General features: G+C 45.0%; 1 protein-coding gene across 1 annotated transcript in view; it reads right to left on the reverse strand.

The window, feature by feature from the left end:
- SPOCK1 (SPARC (osteonectin), cwcv and kazal like domains proteoglycan 1) overlaps nucleotides 1–22,873 on the reverse strand; it is a 500,524-nt gene that overhangs the window by 261,791 nt on the left and 215,860 nt on the right. The window contains exon 3 of the mRNA XM_059698456.1: nucleotides 15,912–15,957. Coding sequence (XP_059554439.1) covers nucleotides 15,912–15,957 — 46 coding nt within the window. The remainder of the gene's footprint in view (nucleotides 1–15,911; nucleotides 15,958–22,873) is intronic.

Below are 22,873 nucleotides of genomic sequence, written 5' to 3' on the forward strand. Positions count from 1 at the left end.
TGAGCAGAAAACTGGCAGGAAATGTGGGCAGAAAGGTAAGTGGGAAAGAAGTTGTCAAGCCTCCCGGGATATTATGAGGTCCTTGACTTTGACTCCGAGATAAGGGAACAATGGATGGTTTTAGACAGAGAAATACTCTCCTCTGACTTTTATTTTAACAGGCTCCCTTGGGCAGCTGTGTTGAAAATAGACTGAAGAGATACAAGGTTGAAAACAGGAAGAGAGCTAGGAGCCACTGCAATGGTCCGGGCAGGGGATGAACTCAGGCCAATCAATACGATCTGAAATTATAGGAAAGAAGACTGAGCCCATCACATGTTAGTCACCAAATTGTTTAGCTATAATTACAATGATCATTACCTTTACTGATAAGTCTCCACACTCAGGTCATGGTCACCTGTTGCTGGGGTCCAACCCCAGCAGGTCCAGGGGTCCCCAAAGGTGTGGATGGAGTCAGCGAAGAAGGAATGACATGGAGACAGCGTTCAGTTGGTCAGCAGCCTAAACAGGATCTCTAGCTAGGATCTCCAGCCAAGTTCTGGTCAGGATCTCCAGCCAGGTTCTGTCCAGGTTCTCCAGCCAGGTTCAGTGACCAGGTTCTAGGCAGGTTCTCTTGCCATGTTCTATAGTCAGGTTCAGTCCAGGATTTTTAAAAAATAAAAAAGGGGGAATTTGCCAGGAGCTGGTCCATGCTTGCTGTTTCAAGGGACATGGCATACTGTTCTTAATATGTTTGCTCACCTTCTTGGCACTATGTGTTTTAACCAAGGTCTCTGAGAAAGGTTGTTTCCCCAGGTGGGGATTTTCCCCTGAAGTTAGGGAGGGGATGAAACTTCTTAACTAAGTGCCAGGCGGGTAATTAATCACTTTAACTACTAACAATCATGCTTAAGCTACATAATCTTTACTCCCTGGAATGGAGATAAGAAACGCCCTAACCTTTGGAATAGAGATTGATAGGATTGGAATCAACTGGTATAAATACAGATGTAACAAGACAGAACTTAGAAGACAGAACCTACACAGAACCTAGAGACAGAAGAACTTCACTAGAGAGAACATGGCAAAAGATCCTGGACAGAAACTGGCAACAGAACCTAGAGACAGAACCTAGCGAGAGAACCTGGCTGAAGAACCTAGAGACAGAACCTGGCTACAGAACCTGGATAGAACATGGCGAGAGAACCTGACTAGAACCTGGCTACAGAACCTGGCTGGAGAACCTGGAGAATCTGGCTGGAGAACCTAGCAAGAGAACATGGACACAGAACTTGGCTGGAGATCCAAACCAGAACTTCGCTGGAGATCCAGACCAGAACTTGGCTAGAGATCCTGGCTAGGCTGCTGATCAACTGAACACTGTCTCCGTGTCATTCCTTCTTCGCCGACTCCGTCCACACCTTTGGGGACCCCTGGACCTGCTGGGGCAGGACCCCAGCATAAATGGAATCTCAACTGACCTAAGTAGCATACTATTGGTCTAGATCAGTGGTCGGCAAACTGCGGCTCACGAGCCACATGCAGCTCTTTGGCCCCTTGAGTGTGGCTCTTCCACAAAATACCACATGCTGGCGCACACGTACAGTGCGATTGAAACTTCATGGTCCGTGCGCACCTTTGGGGACCCCTGGACCTGCTGGGGTAGGACCCCAGCGACCTGTCACCTGTAATGACTACCTGCTATCTCAAAACAGCTTTCCAGGTCTTTTGCATGGAACCTGGGTCAGTTTCACAGCACAGCCTTCCAGGCTGCTCCTTTAGCCACAATCCTCCCCCTTCACCAGCCGACATGGGCTTCTTGCTGCCATGCTCAGAGCCTTGGGAAGCTGGAAGGTCCTTGGGAAGGTGCATGGAATGGCCTCAACAGTCAGGAATAGGCTGCATTATTCTACAGGGAAAGGAGAACCAAAGTAGCCTCACAGGCCCACCCTGAGAGGGAGTGATGGTGATACCAGTCCCGGAGGATCAGAGCAAACACATAGCTCACCTTGATTATTTGGTCAGTGCTGTACAAATCACACTCACCTACATTAGCTTACTGACCCTTCCAGCAACTCTGTAGGTTAGGTGTCACTACCCTCATCCTATAGAACAGTGATGGTGAACCTTTTGAGCTCGGCGTGTCAGCATTTTGAAAAACCCTAACTTAACTCTGGTGCTGTGTCACATATAGAAATTTTTTGATATTTGAAACCATAGTAAAACAAAGATTTATATTTTTGATATTTATTTTATATATTTAAATGCCATTTAACAAAGAAAAATCAACCAAATAAATGAGTTCCCGTGTCACCTCTGACACGCGTGTCATAGCTTCGCCATCACTGCTATAGACAATGAAACTGAGACCCAGAGTCGTCAGGTGACATATCACAGGTCCCAACTAATGGAATGGCAACATGAGAAAGCAAAGTCCCATCTCCTTTCCTTTCCACCAAAGGTTCTCAAACTAGAGCGTGCACTAGAATCCCCCAGCAAGCTGTTTCTGGGTGACGCAAGTTGCTGGATCCCATACCTGGAGTTTCCCATTTGGTAGGTTTGAGGTGAGGCTGGAGAATTTGTATTTCTGGACTGTTCTCAAGTGATGCCATGCAGCTGGTCTGGGGCCACACTTTGAGAACCACTGACCTATATACTACTGAGTCACTGGAAAAGTAAACCTCTCGCACAATTTACAATAGCTAAGATCTGGAAATAGCCCAAGTAACCATCAGTAGATGAAAAAAAGCTCTACATTTATTCCATGGAATACTATGCAGCAGTAAAACAGAAGAATCTCTTACCCTTTGAGACAGCATGGAGGGACCTGGAGGGTATCATGCTAAGAGAAATAAGTCAGTCAGAGAAACACAAGTATCCCATGATCTCACTCATATGTGGAATCTAATAACAAAATAAGCTGATGAACGGAGTGGATCCAGAGACATGGAAGCATGGAAGCATGGAACAGAGTGCAGAAACTTGGAGGGAAGGCAGGTGAGGGTGGGTGCGTGGGAGTTAATCAACCAAGGATCTTGTATGCATATATGCATGTCCCATGGACATAGACAATGGGGCCTTGAAGGCCTGTGGGGGAGGGGGGAACACAGGGGCTGGAGGGGGGTCAATGGGGGGAAAAGGGGGACATACGTAATACTTTCAATAATAAAGAATTATTTTTTAAAAAAGTAAAGCTCTCATTCCTCATCATTTTCCCCACGTCCTGCTCCCTGAAGCAAACCTTACTCAACCTTGCCCATACAAGGAGAAAATGTCCTCATCTTTTAGCCTCATTGTCTTTAAGATATTTTTCCAGTTGACTAGGTATGAATATCCTGAACATTGAAAGCTGCTGCACATTCTTACACTTAACATTGAACCCAGTTTCCCAGTTGTAAAATGGGAGTGACCGAGTTTTCCTTACAGAGATGTTGTCAGTATGAACAAAGATCAGGTGTGTGTACATACACAGTTTTTAAAAGAGGGACAGGCAGTACTGGCATACAGTAGGTGCACAGTAAATGATGATTATGATTTTCAATACATATTAACTCAGTACTTTGTGTCTGATCCTACACTAGGCCTTGGAAATATAGTAGTACAGAGTCTGGCCATTTACTGTTTCTTGGAAACAAACAGTAAATAAATCTTAAAATTATTGAACTACAATTGTGTGGCAATGAAAAGCACAGCCTATTAGGAGAGGCTATTAGGCCAAACTAATCTAGTCTAGGAGTAAGAGGTTTCCTTGAGTAAGTGACATACAAACTGAGACTTCAAGGATGAGTTGGACCAGCCACATGGAGAGGCCAGGAATACATAAAGTGGAGGAAACAGAGTATGTGCAAACTATTTGCTAACTATTATAACATTATACCGAGCTCTTAAAGGAGCAGTCAAATAGCTAAGAGATAACTCCAATTTGTTCTCTTAATTACCACTCAGAAAACTTTCTATTCTGTGTATTGAAAGAATCAAACTCATGTAGGAAAGCATGGTTCTAAGAAAAATGGAAACATGCTGAGCAAAGAAGAAAAATGTGAATAACAGATGAAGCAGTTACTGAAAATAGTCTATAAAAACAAACAAACAAAAAAAAACCTACAATAGCATGACGAAGCCAACGGCCGGCATTCTCATTTCTGACTGAGACCCCAGCCTGATGGTCTGAGTGTTCAGCCCTAATGTACATGAAGGCAGAGATGGTCCCTCCTCTTTCTCCTCCTGGGAAAACCTGTGCAGTGTTGACCAGATGTGAATGCTAGCCACACACTCTCCAAACACATCATAATCCCTCTTTACCTGATAGTTGCAGAGTCTTTTCTTTGGGGTGAGATAGCATGATGTCCTAAACTTCTAGGGAGTCATTATTTGATGTGCTAACAAAACCACATTTAATCCTGCATGCACTCAGATTTCCCCAACAACACAGCTGTAGATGACAGGAAGTCGGACAAGCATGCCCTTTGGGGCTGTGGTAAGGGATCCATGGATGTGGCTCTCGCCTTGGAAGCTGAACAACAGTGCTCATGTGGGAACTGGACTCTCCCCGAGAGCAGGGACCAGCCTAATCTGGTCCTCCAGGCCCCCAGGGGCTTCTGTGTGAAGACAAAGGTTCCACATCCTTCCCCATTCACTCCCCTTTAGTCCAGCATCCGCATGTGAGGCGCAAACACTTCTTTCTCCAAACGCCACATTGAGAAATCACACTGCATTTCAAAACTTATGCCTGCATCTGCGCTCTGGCAAGATAAAAAATGGCACAAGGGCCATTTATCCCCTGGCCATTCTTGCCAAAGACAATAGAACCCACTCAGAAGACTAGGTTATTTCAAATGCATGGCACTGAAGCTCTAAAGTGGCTTTACTTTCCAAACATCTACCCATCCTTAGAAAGGCTCCCAGGTCAACTTCCTCTAAGAACCTTTTCCTGACCCTTAACCAGGAAAGACTGACATCCCTCACCTGAATCCTAATCTACAAGGTTCTGTGTGGTACCTCAAAACACCCTCTTTCTCTATATCTCTGTCTCTCTTTCTCTATCTCTTTCTCAGCTACATAGACAGTGAGTATCCTTATGGAAGCCTGTCACATTCCCCCTCCTAGTTCCTGCATGTAACCAATTCAGCACCTACTAGGTCATAAACACTTGAGTGAACAACTCACTGATCAAGCAGCTCACACAGAGATGGATAAGTAGACACATCAGAAACTTCCTTTAAGATCCTTTCAAATCCGAAAATCCAAAACAAAGCATTAGCCCTCCATCTTTGACCGAAACTTTGCTGCCTTTGCCCTGGCTGTGTGCATAGTGGTTAGGGCAGGGGTGGGCAAACTTTTTGACTCGAGGGCCACAATGGGTTCTTAAACTGGACCGGAGGGCCGGAACAAAAGCATGGATGGAGTGTTTGTGTGAACTAATATAAATTCAAAATAAACATCATTACATAAAAGGGTACAGTCTTTTTTTTTTTTAGTTTTATTCATTTCAAACGGGCTGGATCCGGCCCACAGGCCGTAGTTTGCCCACGGCTGGGTTAGAGCATCAGCCCACATACCAAAGGGTATCAGGTTCTATTCCAATCAAGGGTATGCACCTGGGTTGTAGGTTCGAACCCTGGCCCCAGTCAGGGCACGTGAGGGAGGCAACCAATAAATGTCTCTCTCACATTGTTCTCTCTCTCTCTCTCTCTCTCTCTCTCTCTCTCTCTCTCTCTCTCTCTCTCGCTCTCTCTTCCTTCTCTCCCAAAAAATCAATGGAAAAATCAATGGAAAAAATATCCTTGGGTGAGGGTTAAAAACAAAGCTTACTGACTTTACCATGTTCATTACAATAAGATTTGATCAGGCATTTCACCCACGTCATAGGTGAAATAAATGCCAACATTTCTATTTTACAGATAAGGAAATTGAGGCTCAGAGAAGTTAATCAGTTGCCTAAGTTCACACAGCTATGAAAGGGAAGAGCTTGGAACTGAACCCCATCTTTGAGACTGCAAAGCCCAGAGCCTTTCCAATTTGTCATACTGAAGCTCAGCATGCATGGTTATGAGGGCAGAACAAACATTTGCTAGGCCTCCAGCAATGAACTGCTACGTAGCACAGCTGAACAACTTAACAAAGAAAACTCCATCTCAGGCATACGAGCTATGGGGACATAGGTGATTCCGGCAAGTTTCTCCAAGCAGCCATCTTGCTATTGTGAAAATGCTCTAATCCACTCAACAGTCTCAAATGAGAAAAATTTAAACAGTGTTATTGATTGGCTTTAAAATTCAACTGACATTTTCCCCCCATTGAGAATTTCCTCAAACCAAGGCTGTTTCATTAGGACTCAACCAATACAATATAATTAATTCAGGGGCTGTTGTCCTAGCAGGTGGAATAACAGGGAGGATTTTTTTTCTTTTTTATAAAACTAACACTACAGTTTGTGCGTTGGGGAAAAGGTAATAAACATGCCTTTAAAATAGATCTGCTCATGCCGGAAGAACCTCTTAAACACAGCAATAGAAGGCCACAGTGCCCCATAATTATAGGGAGAATTTTACTACCTGTCACGACTGCCTATTATTCCACCAAAGGGTGGCACACAACCCAGGGCAGCGTTTGCTTCGTGGCTCCGGAAGCACTGGGAGCTCCTACAGAGGCCAGGAGAAGCGGAACATAACCCGTTGCAGCCCCTGGCACCCCATGAGGAACGGGAGCCCGCAGGCGACCTGACTGAGCTGACTGAGCTGGGAAGAAACCGAGGTTTCCTGAGCCCATGCCACAGGCCAACTCCTAGCCCTTCACAAATGCGATCTCATTCCGTCCTCACAAATGCCCTGCAAGACGCATTCACTAGCCCCACTTGACAGATGATAAAATGAAGGCTAGATAAGGCACATTACTCAAATGTCTGCAGCAAGTTAATGTGAGGCCCGAGATTTGTTTTTTTTTGTTGTTTTTTTTTTGTGTGTGTGTTCAGTTGTTTTTTTTTTAATTAAATCTTTATTGTTCAGATTATTACATTTGTTCCTTTTTTTCCCCCCCATAACTCCCCTCCTCCCAGTTCCCGCCCCACCCTCCGCCCTCACTCCCCACCCACTGTCCTCATCCATAGGTGCACGATTTTTGTCCAGTCTCTTCCCACATCTCCCACACCCCTTTCCCCCCCAAGAATAGTCAGTCCATTCCCTTTCTATGTCCCTGATTCTATTATAATCAACAGTTCATTCTGTTCATCAGATTATTTATTCACTTGATTCTTAGATTCACTTGTTGATAGATGCATATTTGTTGTTCATAATTTGTATCTTAACCTTTTTCTTCCTCTTCCTCTTCTTAAAGGATACCTTTCAGCATTTCATATAATCCTGGTTTGGTGGTGATGAACTCCTTTAGCTTTTCCTTATCTGTGAAGCTCTTTATCTGACCTTCAATTCTGAATGATAGCTTTGCTGGATAAAGTAATCTTGGTTGTAGGTTCTTGGTATTCATCACTTTGAATATTTCTTGCCACTCCCTTCTGGCCTGCAAAGTTTCTGTTGAGAAATCAGCTGACAGTCGTATGGGTATTCCCTTGTAGGTAACTGGGTTTCTTTCTCTTGCTGTTTTTAAGATTCTCTCTTTATCTTTTGCTCTTGGCATTTTAATTATGATGTGTCTTGGTGTGGTCCTCTTTGGATTCCTTTTGTTTGGGGTTCTCTGCGCTTCTTGGACCTGTAAGTCCATTTCTTTCACCAGGTGGGGGAAGTTTTCTGTCATTATTTCTTCAAATAGGTTTTCAATATCTTGTTCTCTCTCATCTTCTGGCACCCCTATAATTCTGATGTTGGTACGCTTGAAGCTGTCCCAGAGGCTCCTTACACTATCCTCGCATTTTTGGATTCTTTTTTCATTTTGCTTTTCCGGTTGGATGTTTTTTGCTTCCTCGCATTTCAAATCATTGACTTGATTCTTGCGCTCCTCTGGTCTGCTGTCAGGCGTCTGTATAATATTCGTTATTTCAGTCCGTGTGTGCTTAATTTCTAGTTGGTTCCCCAATATAAGATCGAGGGTCTTATTAGTTTTCGTGTAGATCTCATTAAGTTTATCGGCGGCTTCTAAACAGTTCTTGAGAGACCTTAAAAGTGTAGTTCTGAACTCTATTTCTTCCATTGACAATTTTGTCCTGTTTCTTTGTCTCCGCATTTTGTTATGCTTCCTTGGTGCACCCCCTAGTGGTCTTTGTTCGCAGTCTTATAGATAAATCTTGATTGTTGTAGCTAATTCCAGGGAGGGTTTGACCTCCAGGCCAAGTGGCTATGAGAATCAGCTGTGTCAGCAGTGAGAGAACTTCTGTCCTCTAGGGAGGTGCTAATCTAGCCTTTGCCTGAGGTTATCCGGCAAATGCCTCTGTGCAGGGCTTGGGCGGGGCGGGTCGCACAGGATCAACAGGGTGGGTCGGAGAGAGCAGTTATGGCGGCTCTCAGTCCTGTCCCAAGGGGCTCTGCCTCTCTGAGTCCCAGCACCCGCTGCAAAGCTGGCAGAGAAAGCTGCACTCGCTCTGACTGAAGCCAGGCAGTCCCGCTTCTCCCGTTTGAGTCTGGGTCCCTAAAGACTCGCCCGGATCTGGTGCTCAGAGTCTGCGACTCCCTCCCGATTGAAAACAACAACCTCGCCCTCCGCCGCCAGCCCGCTCCGCACACTCCGCACCTCAGAATTTGACTTAAGCACTGCGCCTCCTCTGAGTGTCCGTATGCGTTTCTCTTTCCTCCTAGTTGTAGGACTTCCACTCAGCCAGCGTTCCTGTGGTTCTGGGTGATGTCCCTTCCGTTTTTTGGTTTCACTTTTGAAGTAGTTGTTCAAAGCAGCAAACTCCGGCGTTAACCTATGCCGCCATCTTGGTTCTCGTCGAGGCCCGAGATTTGAACCCTGCTCTGTCCACACCGGGCAGTGCCCACTGGACTCAGAGACAAGAGAAAGTACCTCTCAACTTCGGCCTTTTCTGCTCTGATTTTGAGCCGCCCCCTCCCCACTCCCGATGGTTAAAAGGCCCTTTAATTCCATTGGTTTTATTGAAGTTATAGTCATACCTCATTGGTTAAACTGGAACCTTTGATATAAGAGCATCAGGCTTCAAATTTTTCATTTCTCCTTCTTTTCTGAGGAAAACATACACAGACTCTATGCTGCCTGCAACCACCACAGCTCCACTATCACAGATGGGAAGGACCTCAGGAACCATGTAGTCTACCCATTTTATTGCAGGGATGGGCATAGGCCACATGACTGCCTGAAGTTGAGCAGAGTCCTGTCCTGCCTCGTCCCCAGCTGGGAACCGCACTCTCCAGGCCCAGTGGCTTGATGGAAGAATCCATCACTGTGTGAGGAATGTTGCAAAAAAAGCAGCCCCAAAAGCAAAAGGAATGGAGACAACACCAATGTCTGCCAAGGCTGAAATAAGTGGATATGCTGTGGCATAAAGGAATATTACAGTATAAAGGAATCAACTAGATCTACAACTACCAAAAAAACCCACTAAAACTATTTTCAGTAAGATAAACATGTTAGAGTAAAAGAACACTGATTTCTATTGCACAACATATAATGTAATCTATTGGTTGTAGACATGCTTGTATGACATGAAAATAGAAAAAACATGGACAGAAAAGCATGTTAATGATACAGTCACCTTTAGGAAAAAGAGAGTGGGAAATCTATTAAAGGAAGGGCACCCATGGGATTTCAACCTTAAAGCTGATATTTTCTTTTCTTAAAATAGGCAAACAGGCAAAGGCAGCCAGAGATGGAAGGTGAAACTTTCAACGTGATCTAACGTCAAAGCGGACAGACTGAGTCAAAGCCGGAGCACACCCACATTTGAATTCATATAGTTTTGGTTTCTTTTCCGGCACAATTGACTTGGAGCATGTAAAAGCCAATACCCTAGAATTATTTTTAAATACTATTTCATTTTCATAATTAAGACAGAAGAAGAGAGGCGAGGGTGGGGTGGGATTGTCTGGAGTGGGAATGGGTTGAGTAAGAGGACCTGTTGCTATAGAGGAAAGAACAGTCCTTAAACTATGTGGAAAGAAAGGTAAGAGAGAGAAACCAACCAGACCAAACAAGGGGGAACCAAGGGAAAAGTATTAAGATGCTTCCCACAAACCAGGCCAGCTACCTCTGAAAATCAACAGTTCAAGGGACCAGATGCCGTAAACAGATCCTTGCCAAGGCTGTACATATGCAACTCAGAGGCTCCTTTTGAGAGAGGTTAAATTCCACATCAAGAGAAAAGCTACACGCTAGCCAGTTTGGCTCAGTGGACAGAGTCAGACGCACAGAATGAGTGAGGCCATGTTGCTGCAAAACCTGGCACCTCAGCTAAAACTGACCTATGTCACTATGTAAACACTTGTCACTTTCTGCATTTCCCAGACCAACCCCACTTTGCTTCCCCCACTAGTTCTTGCTCCTGCCCATTGCCCCCAGTACAGCAGTACCCCCTTATCCATGGTTTAGCTTCCCATGGTTTCAGTTACTCACGGTCAACCAAGATCTGAAAATATTAAATAGAAAATGCCAGAAATAAACAATTCGTAAGTTTTAAATTGTATGCTGTTCTGAGTAAAGTGGTGAAATACTGCACCACCCCACTATGCCCTTCCCAGGACATGAATCATCCCTTTATCAGCTGTCCATGCTGTGCACACTACCTGCCCACTAGCTGTATCAGTTATGAGATCAGTTATCAGCGAGAAAGGGGTGGGGGAGAACACTCATATAACTTTTATTACAGTATATACTGTTCCACTTATTATTAGTTACTGTTACTAATCTCTTACTGTGCTTTATTTATAAATTAAACTTTATCATAGGTTGTGTATGTATAGGAAATAACATAATATATATAAGGTTGGTACTATCCTAAGTTTCAGACATCCATGGGGGTCTCGGCTAAGGGGGACCACTGTACTTACACACATAAAGCCTGTGTGAGACCTTTACGGATGACATGATCGATAACCTGGAGTGTCTCCCAGAGAGACCTTCCTTAGTGTGGTTCCTATCACCCAGCACAGTGGGCTTAAATATTGAGCGTTTGGTAATGTTGTGGAATAAGTGAATGAACACACTAATAGCCTTTACCTCTTGAACCCATAGAATGAGGAACTGGGGTACACCTCTACAGTGACCTGCCTAATATAAAACAGGCCAGCTCCAATTTAGCCCTGAGAGCTTCAGAGCATGACAACTCTGAAGGCATCCAGAGGGAATAAAAGAAGAAAGGAAAACCCTGAGTGGGAAGGGAGGGAAGCACCAAGGAGGGGCAGCTAGTAGGAAGAGGGGGGAATATAAAGATCAATTACTTGCTAAAACAACACTTACCGAGAGCATGGCCTATATGCCAGACATACTAACTCATTTAACCCTCGTAATGCTTTTGTTGTTGCCATTTCCAGATGGGAAGGTTTAGAACCAGAGAAGTGAAACGACTTGCCTTGAATCACACAGCTAGTAACTGGCACAGTCAAGCTCTAAACTTGGAGAATCTGGCTGCACAGTCCAAAACCCGCTCCTGCACTTACAAGAGTGTATCCCACTGAATACACTGATTTCTCTGGGTGCCTGAGATGTTTGGGGTGAAAAAATAAAAACATGTGGTCCAAGGCAAATTTGGAAAATGGCAAGTTAAATGGGCTTTTATATATATATATATATATATATATATATATATATATATAAAAGACTGGTTAGAGCTTTTGAATGGCTAATGCTGCACTGTGAATCTCCACGGGAAGAACAGAGCAGGGTCGGTCCCACACTTACTTGACCAGGGGCTTTTGCTTGGGGAGGTCAAGAAAAAGCCACTTTCAGCAGCATAAGCCGGTGTCTGCTCAACACCCACTTCCACTGCATCTGCCACTGCCCCCTCAAACTGTGCAGCCTGCCCCACTCGCTCTGCGGGGCTTCTGTCTTTGTGGATTTCACAAAGGAAAGTCCTCACCTGAGTTCATTGCTCCCTTCATTTCCCACCTCCTGTCTGTCCCTTCGGTGAGATTCTGCATGAAATCATTACAATCAAAAAGGTATCCTACTCTACCCAAATCTCAGAAAGAATTCTTCTTGGAGAAGCCTGAGTTGATGGCTATTGCCGGCCACTGACAGAAGCACTGATGATTTGCTTAAAGGTAATAACTTAAAGACATTCTCAGTCTCTGGACAGAGCCTGGCAGCTGAGGCACTTATCTGCTGACTGCCTTGGAGTCAATTACATGCCAAGTGCTCATTCTATGAAGCCCTGTTGTTCAGAGTTCAGTAGGCATCCTCAAGCAGAGAAAGCAAGTACAGGTAACTATTTCTCTTCTATTAAATGTACTGGGGTGACACTGATTAACAAAATTATAGGGGTTTCAAGTATACAATTACATGATGTATCATCTGTATATTCCACCACCCAAAGTCAAATCTTCTTGAATACCATTACGATGAGTGTCCTAACTATTCACACCAACACCTAAGGCAATCAGGAGCTACACGGGCATTTCACAGGTGAATCTGAACACTGAGTGGTAAGTCGGACCACCTTGAAATAAACCAAATTCCGAGGTAATGAATGATGCAGTGGAGAAGTTTCCTAAGAGTCCTGTAGGAGGGACATCATTTAGCAGGCATGTCTTGAGTCCCTATTCACAGCTGTTGAGTCATCAGACTAACTCCTCCAAAATAGTGCCCTCATCATGTCACTCCTCTGCTCACAAACATGCTATGGCTCCCCAGTGCCAATAAAACAAAGTTCAGACTTCATGATTGGCACGTTCATCACAACCTGCCTCAACTCCACCTTTCTGGCTACACTCCACCAGAATTCCCCATGCAGTCTCCCTTCCCCCTCATTTCAAGCCTGCTGCTCACCCCCCTCCATCCTGAGGCCCCTTCCACCCGCATCCCTGCCCACATTTGTCATCTGAAACGCTTTCCAACAACCTCTACTTCCACAAACTCTAAGTTTTCCCCAACCACGAAGCCACTTAACAGCGCTGGATTCTTTTTTAGCTTAGGAGGGGCAGGGGCACCTTCCCCTGGAGTTCAGCAGTCCTCCTGTTTTCTGGAAGATGAAATGCTCCGCATCTTCCATGCCTGTGGTTTATATTACAGCAAGGGGTGTCAGTGCTGATACAGTAACCTCCCATTTTTATTGAGCAGCATACAATGTAATTGATGACAACCGCTGGGGCTGATATTTTAAGTGAAGGCTATTCTCAGATCTGCCTCCTCTCCCCATGGCTAGGTATATAAATAGCCAACAGCAGCTACACCTGAGGAATAATGTGGGGCTTCTCGGCTGAAGTCCTCCATTACACCCCATAAAGTCATGAGGTTTTCCAGGAGGATTTATGCAATCAGATCTGGCTCTCAAGCCCACGAAGCTAGAAAAAGCTGGAGCAGGGGGCAGGCTCAGCCAGAAATAGTTGCCATCATTCTTTTGTTTTGTTTTTTTTTGGTTAAACAGATTGAAATACCATGTTCTTTCTGGTGCTCAGTTTCTGTGTTCACCTCCAAGTCAAGGGAAGCGATTATTTCTATCCCTTAGGGGTAAGTGATACCCACCTTCACGTATTACCTTTCCAATGTGTATCAGTAACCCTAAGAATATGTTCCCTGGGCAAAGTTTTTGTATTTATTTGCAAGCCTTGGGAAGTGTAAATCTGGCAGTGACTTAGGTAATACTGATCCTTACAGGACAGAACACATTTCTGGTTCTGGGCTGGAAAGAACCAGTGCACTGCGTGCGCTGTTCGAGGAGAGAGCTGCAGAAGCAAAGTCCTGGCAGGAATGTTGACAGAGGGGCGTGGTCATCAGATAGATCCCATGCTGCTCTGTATCTGAGTGTTGTTCCAAAATGAAGGTACATCCTTTCAAAGGGAACTGTTTAGGAATTCTGACCATTTTTTATGGAAAATTTCTAAACTAAATTACAAATACTTTCATGGGCTCTAAATGTGATTTACTATGATGATTCAGTCATTACTCAAGGTGAAAGGAGTGAGGCCATCGGAGGTTGCTGAGATATGTATAAGCCCGGAGAGTTCCTCCAAAGAAAGTCTTCCTTGGTACCCACTCCCTACACACACACACACACACACACACACACACACACAGTCCCCCACTTAGAGACCCAATACTTCCCCACACCCACCTACATCCTAGCCATTAACAACAGACTGCCGTGGCATGGTGCTTACGCACCCAGTAACACTTCAATCAATGTTGAGAATGAATGAATGTGTATATCTATATAATAAAAGCCTAAGCGACTGTTACACAGAACAACCAGAATGACCGGTCGCTATGATGCACACTGACCACCAGAGGGCAGATGCTAAACGCAGGAGCTGCCCCCTGGTGGTCAGTGCGCTCCCACAGGAAGAGTGCCGCTCAGCCAGAGTCAGGCTCACTACTGGCACGTGCAGCAGCAGTGGCAGAAGCCTCTCCTGCCTCCACGGCAGCACTAAGGAGCAGCCAGCTGAGCAGTAAGGAGCAGTGAGTGGGTGGGTGGTAAGGAGCAAGGGGTCCCAGATTGCAAGAGGGATGTCTGACTGCCAGTTTAGGCCCATCCCTGTGGGAAACAGGCCTAAGCCAGCAGGCAGACACCCCCAAGGGATCCCAGACTGCAAGAGGGTGCAGGCCAGGCTGAGGGGACACCCCCCCCCCCGCCCCATGCACAAATGTGGAATACAATGTGGCCCTACATTCTTGAAGTCACAAGCTAAAATTCATATGTGGACATTTTAATACCAATTCTGCTTATAAGAAAACCAGATCTGAGAGAGAGAGAGAGAGAGAAGAAGAAGAAGAAGAAGAAGAAGGAGAAGAAGAAGGAGGAGGAGGAGGAGGAGGAGGAGGGGAAGGAGGAGGGGGAGGAGGAGGGGGAGGAGGAGGAGGAGGGGGAGGAGGAGGAGGAGGAGGAGGAGGAGGAGGAGGAGGAGGAGGAGGAGGAGGAGGAGGAGGAGGAGGAGAAGAAGAAGAAGAAGAAGAAGAAGAAGAAGAAGAAGAAGAAGAAGAAGAAGAAGAAGAAGAAGAAGAAGAAGAAGAAAGATCAAAATGACAAAAGTGAAGGCAGCACCTGCTACCCTGTTACATGTCAATGCCTTCCTCTAATTGTGTCACATTGACCATCATGATCACATCAAATACTCAAACTACAAAACTGGAACTCATCCTCCAAGTTTCAGCTTCAGCTGCATGTATATGTACTTAAAGAATAACATACCACCATTTTCAGCAAGCAGGGTCTGTGCCAGCAGCAGCCATGCATGGAAGGACAGGAACAGGCAGTTGGTTCACGGAGATCCTCGCTGTGTCTTAAACAACCCCCAGGAGGACACAGAGTTGGTTATAATGCCATCAGGAGACTGGCTCTCTGGTGTGAGTGGGAGAGCCCTCTGAGGACCAGGCTTAACCCCAAGTGGTCGGTGAGCCAACTCAGACATAGTTTCTATTTAGAAAGTATGATGAAGTTTTTTTAACAAATAAAAATACTAGTGCCATTGAAATCCTCTCAGGATTAACCTGTTTCTAAAAAGAAGGTTTCATTTTTATGGCTCCTGTGAATTAGCAGCGTCTTCAGGCACAGTCTCTTCCCATGAACGAAATCACTGGATTCGGACCAACAATGCACCATTAGCCTGATACCCATTTTACTCTATTTTTTTAAAACAAAAGCAACCAATGATTATTGGGGTCAATTCCATTACAATCTTTTTTTTAATCTGTCTTAGGCAATTTCAAACAAACAACCAATTTGATAGAAACAATTTATATCACCCCAATCAATTCCTTTCCCAAAGTCAGTAAAGTAAGACAGCCAGCTGGCCTGGTAGAAACTGTAACTGGGCATGCAAGGAAAAATGAGACAGCGTTTCCATGAAGTAGACAGCAAGAAGTAGCGCATCCTTTACCTTGGTCAAAGGGCTTGCTGGGATTCCAGTTCCTGAAATAATCATCCTATAGAAGGGAAAAAAGAGAAAGCAGAGGTCAGATTTCAGGAGGCTTTTCACATGACTGCATTAAAAACTCCCTTTCTCCCCACCTCCCAAAACACAAAGGAAAACAACAGGCTCAGAAACATTCCCCCAGACAGATATTAACGTGCAATCAATGGTATCAATTTACTTTTCCAATTCTTGTCTTTTCAACTGTATGGATGCAATTCTGGGAACAGCAAAAGCATCTCAGCCTCATATGGAAACAGCAACGCTCTCCCTCAGTGTGACGGATAAGCCAAGAGACCTTCCAAAAGCGCAAGGTGTGTTTGCTATCAGTTACACTGCAGGTGAGGCCCCGCTGCGCTCCCTGATGGACTAAGACTCTTTGTTTGTAAGAGCTGATAATTCAACTGTCAACATTTCTTTTACAGGGAGACGTGTAACTTGTGTGCCGTCCCAGTTTTGCAGCACTCACAAAACCTAAAAGCAGAGCCATTCAAATGCTAGGATCAGCCACAGGCATACATGTAGCTTAATACCATTTGTTCTCAGTGTGTTAAGATAAAAAAACAAAGGCCGGCCAATCCGGCGGATTCATAACCATGTCTTCCTTGCACGCAGCTGGCATCGGTCTGTGCTCCGAGGCCAGACACTCCATTACTTTAAAATTGCAAAGGTCTGGGTCACTCACTTCTTCATATTTACACATAATCTATTCCCCACATCTAATAACCCTTTCCTTGCAAACCACCACTGTCTACTCTCTCTCTCTCCCCAACCCCCAGCACTCCTCCCCTTCCCCCAAGGTGTTAGCAAAGCAAAGAAGTTCGGAAGGTGAGGAGGCTTCCCCCTTGTACAGCATCCTCATGCCGTTTTTAGGGCATGGCCCCCTTTCAGATAATTTCCTCCTGACGGTACCCAAAGTATTTGCCGTATGTGTTTTTGGAAGGTACTCTGAATGCTGCAGACACTTTCAGCAAGCGGTCCAAAACGAGGCCTCAATTTCTCTTCCAGAGAAGTTAATTTACATCAAAGTGCACAATTAGTTTAAATTATTGTCCGTGCTGTCTCCTGCTGCAGTTTATCTCTGACACCATCTCCTGTGAATTGTACCAGCCTCTGTGCTGTGCAATTACCTGGCCTTATTAGATCCTAGTTGAGTTCACCTAAGCCCTTAAATAGATTTTAGGAAACTGGATTTAGAGTAAAACCAGAACATATTGCTTCATGGGCAGTGATTCCATTTTCCAGAGCATGAATAAACATGAACAGGGCCCTCTGGATCCTGGGGACTCGCCATTAAATTATTTTTTTAACTCCAAGGAATCGGTCCCCTTTGTTCTGACTGTACTTTGTGGTATCACTGGCCACCTCACCCATCTGGTTACGGAGTCTCTAGGGCTGCACCCTGACACATCACCGAGAAAGCTGAAAACAACCCTTCTGCCACCTCTCTCCACCTCTGATTCTGAATCTTTGGAACTATGTGGTTTGAAACGCAGCAGCCGGTGTTAACTGATTCTAAGTTAAGGGCTGGATGGTAAGTGGAAAATTTAGCACCTCATTTCTCCGTGCGATGGCCACTGTGCTCTGAGCCCTAGCACACGCATGGTGCCAACACATTCGGCTGCTCACAGGGTGGAGGAGAGACAGCCAAGATGGACTCATCTTCACACTAAAGGCAAAAATAACAAAACATCCATCTCTCCAACTGTGGTCCATCAATGACCCTTCGCATCCAGAGGTCGGCACCATGTCCAATGGCAACGTGGAGTCTGTGAATGCTTCCTACTTGAATACGCTGTTCTAACACAAGGCAGTCCTTGGGAACTTAGGCATGTGTCTGACATGTCACATTCTCTCCGATGTTGAAGAAAGGTTTGAGAAAGTCCCAAGAACTGAATATCCCCTATTGATTTCAGCACACTTTGTAACTTGGGTGGAATGTGAAGCATGCTTCTGGACCTTGTCACTTTTCCAGGTTAACCGTAATTGCCATTTTTACAAATTTTGGGGGAAAAGTCATAGTTTTAAGTATAAAGGCTCTAAAAGCAGGTATCTGCATTACAGCATTTGAAACCCATTGAAATGTAATAACACTGCCTAATTGCTGCCAAAATGTGAAAGTGCACCTTGAGTGAAAGCTCATTATGCAAAGCGAGTCCTTCAAACAGCCCCTGCTCAGCAAGGCCACGCAGTGAGAGAAAGTGATGCCTTGCATCTGATTGCTTTTGCGCTGCCTTAGGAAAGTGGACTGCCAAAGCAAAAACCAATGAGCCAGGAGCTGATGAAACCCTTGGTGTAACTGCTTTGGCTCCAGCGGAGAGAGAGACCCCATGCAGGGGCCATGGGAACGGACACATGGGAAGCACTCTGGGTGCCAAGCCCACTTGGGGTATGGTCAGTGAGCAGGGAGGAGGGGCTTCTTAGTGGGCATTCTGCAGCAGGCCTGAGTATAAGACTGGACACATGGAATGCCCTTCCACACTGTACTAGCCGGTCTGACTGGCCTGCACACGGGGCAAGTCCAAGCAGGCCAGGGCTATATCCATCAATTCACTCTACGTGGGGTATTTCTGGTGAGGCAGCATCCAAACCCATGTGGAAAAGGCCAAGGATAAAAGAATTCCTCTTCCAGGGCTTCGCCTCCTGAGAATGTGTTCATCCCTGAGTCCCACTTAGCAATCAGATGCTCAAAGGACTCAAGGACAGCTGCCTGTGGCCTGAACCAATACTCTGCCATGCCAGGGCTGGTGGTTTCCCCAAGGCCTAACACCCAGAGGCACCACCCAGCTTTTTTCTTATTTTCTATCTAAATAAAAATATATAGTGTTTATTTTACATTATCCTAAAACAGAGCCACGACTCCCCAGGCTGTTGAAAGTTCTATCAGTTTTCTGACAGGGACAATTCCCACCTGGAAGGCGAGTGCCTGCCCGCACACCATCTCAATGCTGCACTGTATCACCGTGTGTTCAATGAACCCCAGAGTCCACTCGGATCCTCAAAAAGTGCAGGGCTGAAGGGGCCCTGGCGTCTGATCCCCCTTCCAGCCCAATAAAGTTATGGCCCGTTAAAATGCAAACCAGCTAAAAAGCCTGTCAGATGTGTTAGATCAAACTCGCCAGGAAATGTGTTCCTGTCTGAGTTGACCTGTTAACTGGTGATTTTATCTAGTGATGAAGCTTTTAAAAATGACTTGCAAGGACCTCAGCAACAGTTCATTTTTAAAACATGAGCCTAAATAGAAAGATGAAAATCTACATACAGTAATTTCTTAAATTCAATTACTCCTATTAGTGTGTAAAGCAGGCTGAGGACTGAGGGCTGGCAGGACTGAGGGCCGGCAGCGCAGCCACAACTGAGCATCCTGGGGGCCTCCCTGTACAGTCACTAGGTCAGGCCTCTACTGGGAGGGCAGAGAGCAGCCTCCCACCAAATCCCACCCATCTGAGGAAAGGCTGATCGCACTTCATGGTGCCACCGCATCGATGGAAATTACCCACTGTTAAAATCTGGGAGAACCTATCCATGTAAGCAGTCTCAAACTTGACCATAGTGACTTATGTCTGACATTATGAAATATCCCAGGGCAACATAAAGTCACACTAAGAAGGCATAAAAGGTCAGCATGAAGGCCCTGGCCAGGTAGCTCAGTTAGTTGGAACATCGTCCTGGCACTCCAAGGTTTTGGGTTCGATCCTCTGTCAGGGCACAAACAAAAATCAGCCAATGAGTGCATAAATGAGTGGAGCAATAAATAGGTCTCTCTCTCTCTCTCTCTCTCTCTTTCTTCCTCTCTCTAAAATCAACCAGTATATGTTTTAAAATACAGTCACAGTAAGAAAGTGACAAATCATTCCATGTCTAGATGAGGCAAAAGGAGGTGGTTCTGGTGGTAGAAGAAAGGCAGACTGGGAATGATCCAAGCCCCAATTTTTCTGTTAATCTTTCACAACTGATCAATATAGATAAAGGCATATTTCTCCATTTATTTTGCAAAATAAATATATTTGACATAGTACTGAACCCTGTGAAATTGTTGGCATCCAGTAGCTCTGGGTTTTCAAGTACTTTAGAGATAACTGATTTTGATAAGCATTCGTGGGAAGGAAATCTGTTTAAAACATATACATATATAACACATTATGTATTCCTATATTATATTAATAAGGATGTTTATCAATACATAGTTTAATAGATGTATGTACATATATATTCATATATGCCAAAGAACATCCTATTCTATAAAGCAAGTGAGGCAAAAACATTCCTGCTATAATTTGGGCGATTCGTCCCTTTGGCACAGACGCTCATGACCAACGGAAAGTCTATAGTTCCCGCCCATTTTGAAGGGAAACCTGGATTTCTCTCCCACTGCCCCACAGCCCCAGCGGCTGATGCCATTCAGTTCAAACATTCCCTAGGGCTTTCTTTGCCTTTCGAGAGATGCTTAGCGCAGCGTGGAGGCTGTCTCGGCCGCCTCTGAGGAAGAGATGGGGTGGCAGAACCAAACGGAAGCCATTTTTGAAGTCCAGCTGCTTTATTCTTGCTTCTTCTGAAGGTGATGCGCTATATCATCTACCTTACACCTTCAGATACTACAAGTCAAAGATGCTTAGCTCACATGAAACATTATTTCTCCTTCATAAATATCTTAGCTTAAGTTTTTTGAGCCCTGCAGTTTCATCTGAATATTACCTGAGATAATACAATATTCCAGCCTAGAAAATAAATGGGAACCTCATTTGTCTCCACCAGGAGTGAGTGACAAGCACACAGCAAGTCCTGGCCGAATTGTATAAAATATAAGTAAGCTGTGCCAGCTTTAGCATCTCTGTATCCCTGGGAAGTCCCATGGCTGTTACTGGGTGTGTGTCCATACTGGTGGGTATGTGCTTGTGCACACACCCTAAATCACTCTCCTCCTGAATAGAGTGATTCTGTGATGAATTGCTCTGACATTTGGTATAAAGTCCTGCAGGCCTCAGACAAACTGATTCTGAAAATAACAATGTCAGTTGCTCTGCTCTCTCAATAAATAACCCACCAGTAAAACACGGATAATAACTGACAATCATACTTGTACTGTAACTAATGAGAAAAGATAAAGCAGCAAATGGACTGTTTATGTGCATTTGATAAATTGCAGCCCCTGGATACACCAACGAAAAATAAATACACGCGTGCTGGCTCACTGAACTAAAACAAATATTTACCACTGAGATTTAGGATTTAGAATAAAATTTACATTTTATTCAGCAACCATTTGGATACGATGTCTACATACAGTTGAAAAGTCAAAAACGTACCTCAACTTCCTGAGTATGAAAGCATTATAAATGAGGAAAAAAAAGAGAATCACATCAAACAATAGGAAGGAATGTAAACATTTTTATAATTATGTTAAATTGTCATGTTATCATAACATTAGAGAGGTCATATGCAGACATTTTCCTTAAGTCACTGACCATCATTCTCTTGAAAAGGTCCCATCATTCACTATGTCCCTGGGAAAGAATGTTAGGTTATGGGGTAGGAGACCGGAAGTGGGGAGAAATCTGAGTGTGCTCTGGTGACTATGTCAGCACTGTAAAACAGCTACCAGAAATATGGTTAGCCCATGATTAGTGTCTATGAGAGTTCCAAAAGAACAATTTCCTGTGACATAGAGTGACATTCAATAAAAACCCCCAAATGACATCACAGATCAACAGTAATAGGCCTTCTACATTTTGGCAAATAAATTATTTTGTCTTGAAGCTCCAAAATAGTTCATCGAGGTCTAAAACCTGAGAAAGATACAGATTTATGGTCTCAAAAATATACGGTATTCCCCAAAATGTATACACACACTTTGAATAATTATAAATTGTTTACTGAAATACATTACATTTTCAAAATTCAGCTATCAGCTGTTAAAGTGTGCACACATTTTGGGGGGACACGCTTTACGTAAATGAATGAGACTGTCATGACACCTCCAGACAATTTAAAGATTATAATCATGGCAAAGAGTTCCCCTTCCTGGGGACTGTCTGTCTGTTCCTGTCTGTCCATCTGTGATGGGGGGGGGGGGGGTGGAGTGACCCACTGACTTGTTCTTTTCTCAAAGAGAAAAACTGAGTCTGAGTTTTTCTTCCCCAAAGTATGCTTTGCATGTGGCTTTTTCTCCCGGGAACATGAATGGGTATAAGATGCTCCAGTTGTCCACTGACTGAGAGCAGGGGTGTCTCCCCAGACTAAAAGCCCATGCCTTTGACCTCATTAGCAGGAGACGTGAAAGCAGGACTGGGAGAGCAGTGGTTCTCATCCTTGGCTGTCACGGGGGTCAAAACCAAGGCCCCACCCAGGAGAGGCTGACTCAGTGGTCTAGCTGTGATCTCCATAATGGGGTTTTTTAAAGCCCCCAAATGATTCTACTGTGTAGCTTCACTGGCTAAAGGAAACCACACACTAACCCAGTCACAGTGACTTAGAAGGGGGTAAGGTGAGGAGGGAGGATTCAGACCCACCGCAAACAGCAGACCAGGTGCAGCTTCCAGAGTTGTCTCCATCTTCCACTCCCAGGCCTGCCATCCCCCGCCCCCCGCCCCACCCAGGCTTCCCCAGCTCAGTCCACCCAGTTGCCCAGCAAGAACCCACATCTTGGGCTGATCCTCCCACTTCCTTCCCTCTGCCACCCAGACAATGACCAAGTCCTCTCCCTCCTGGACCTCACGTCTCCCTGGTTTGTATCCACAGCCTCTCCCTCAGGTCAGGCCTCCACAGCTTCCCCTTGGGCCACTGCCTGTGCCTGAACCAGCCTCTGCCTCCTTCCAGCCCTGCCGGCTGTTGACACTGCTCCCACGGTGACAGTCTGCCCACATCACATCACACCCCCACCCCTCCACCTCCACTAAAACACTCGAGTTGTCGAATTGTCTCCCCGGCTC

This window comes from Myotis daubentonii, chromosome 5, assembly GCF_963259705.1.
Source record: "Myotis daubentonii chromosome 5, mMyoDau2.1, whole genome shotgun sequence".
Classification (NCBI taxonomy): domain Eukaryota; kingdom Metazoa; phylum Chordata; class Mammalia; order Chiroptera; family Vespertilionidae; genus Myotis; species Myotis daubentonii.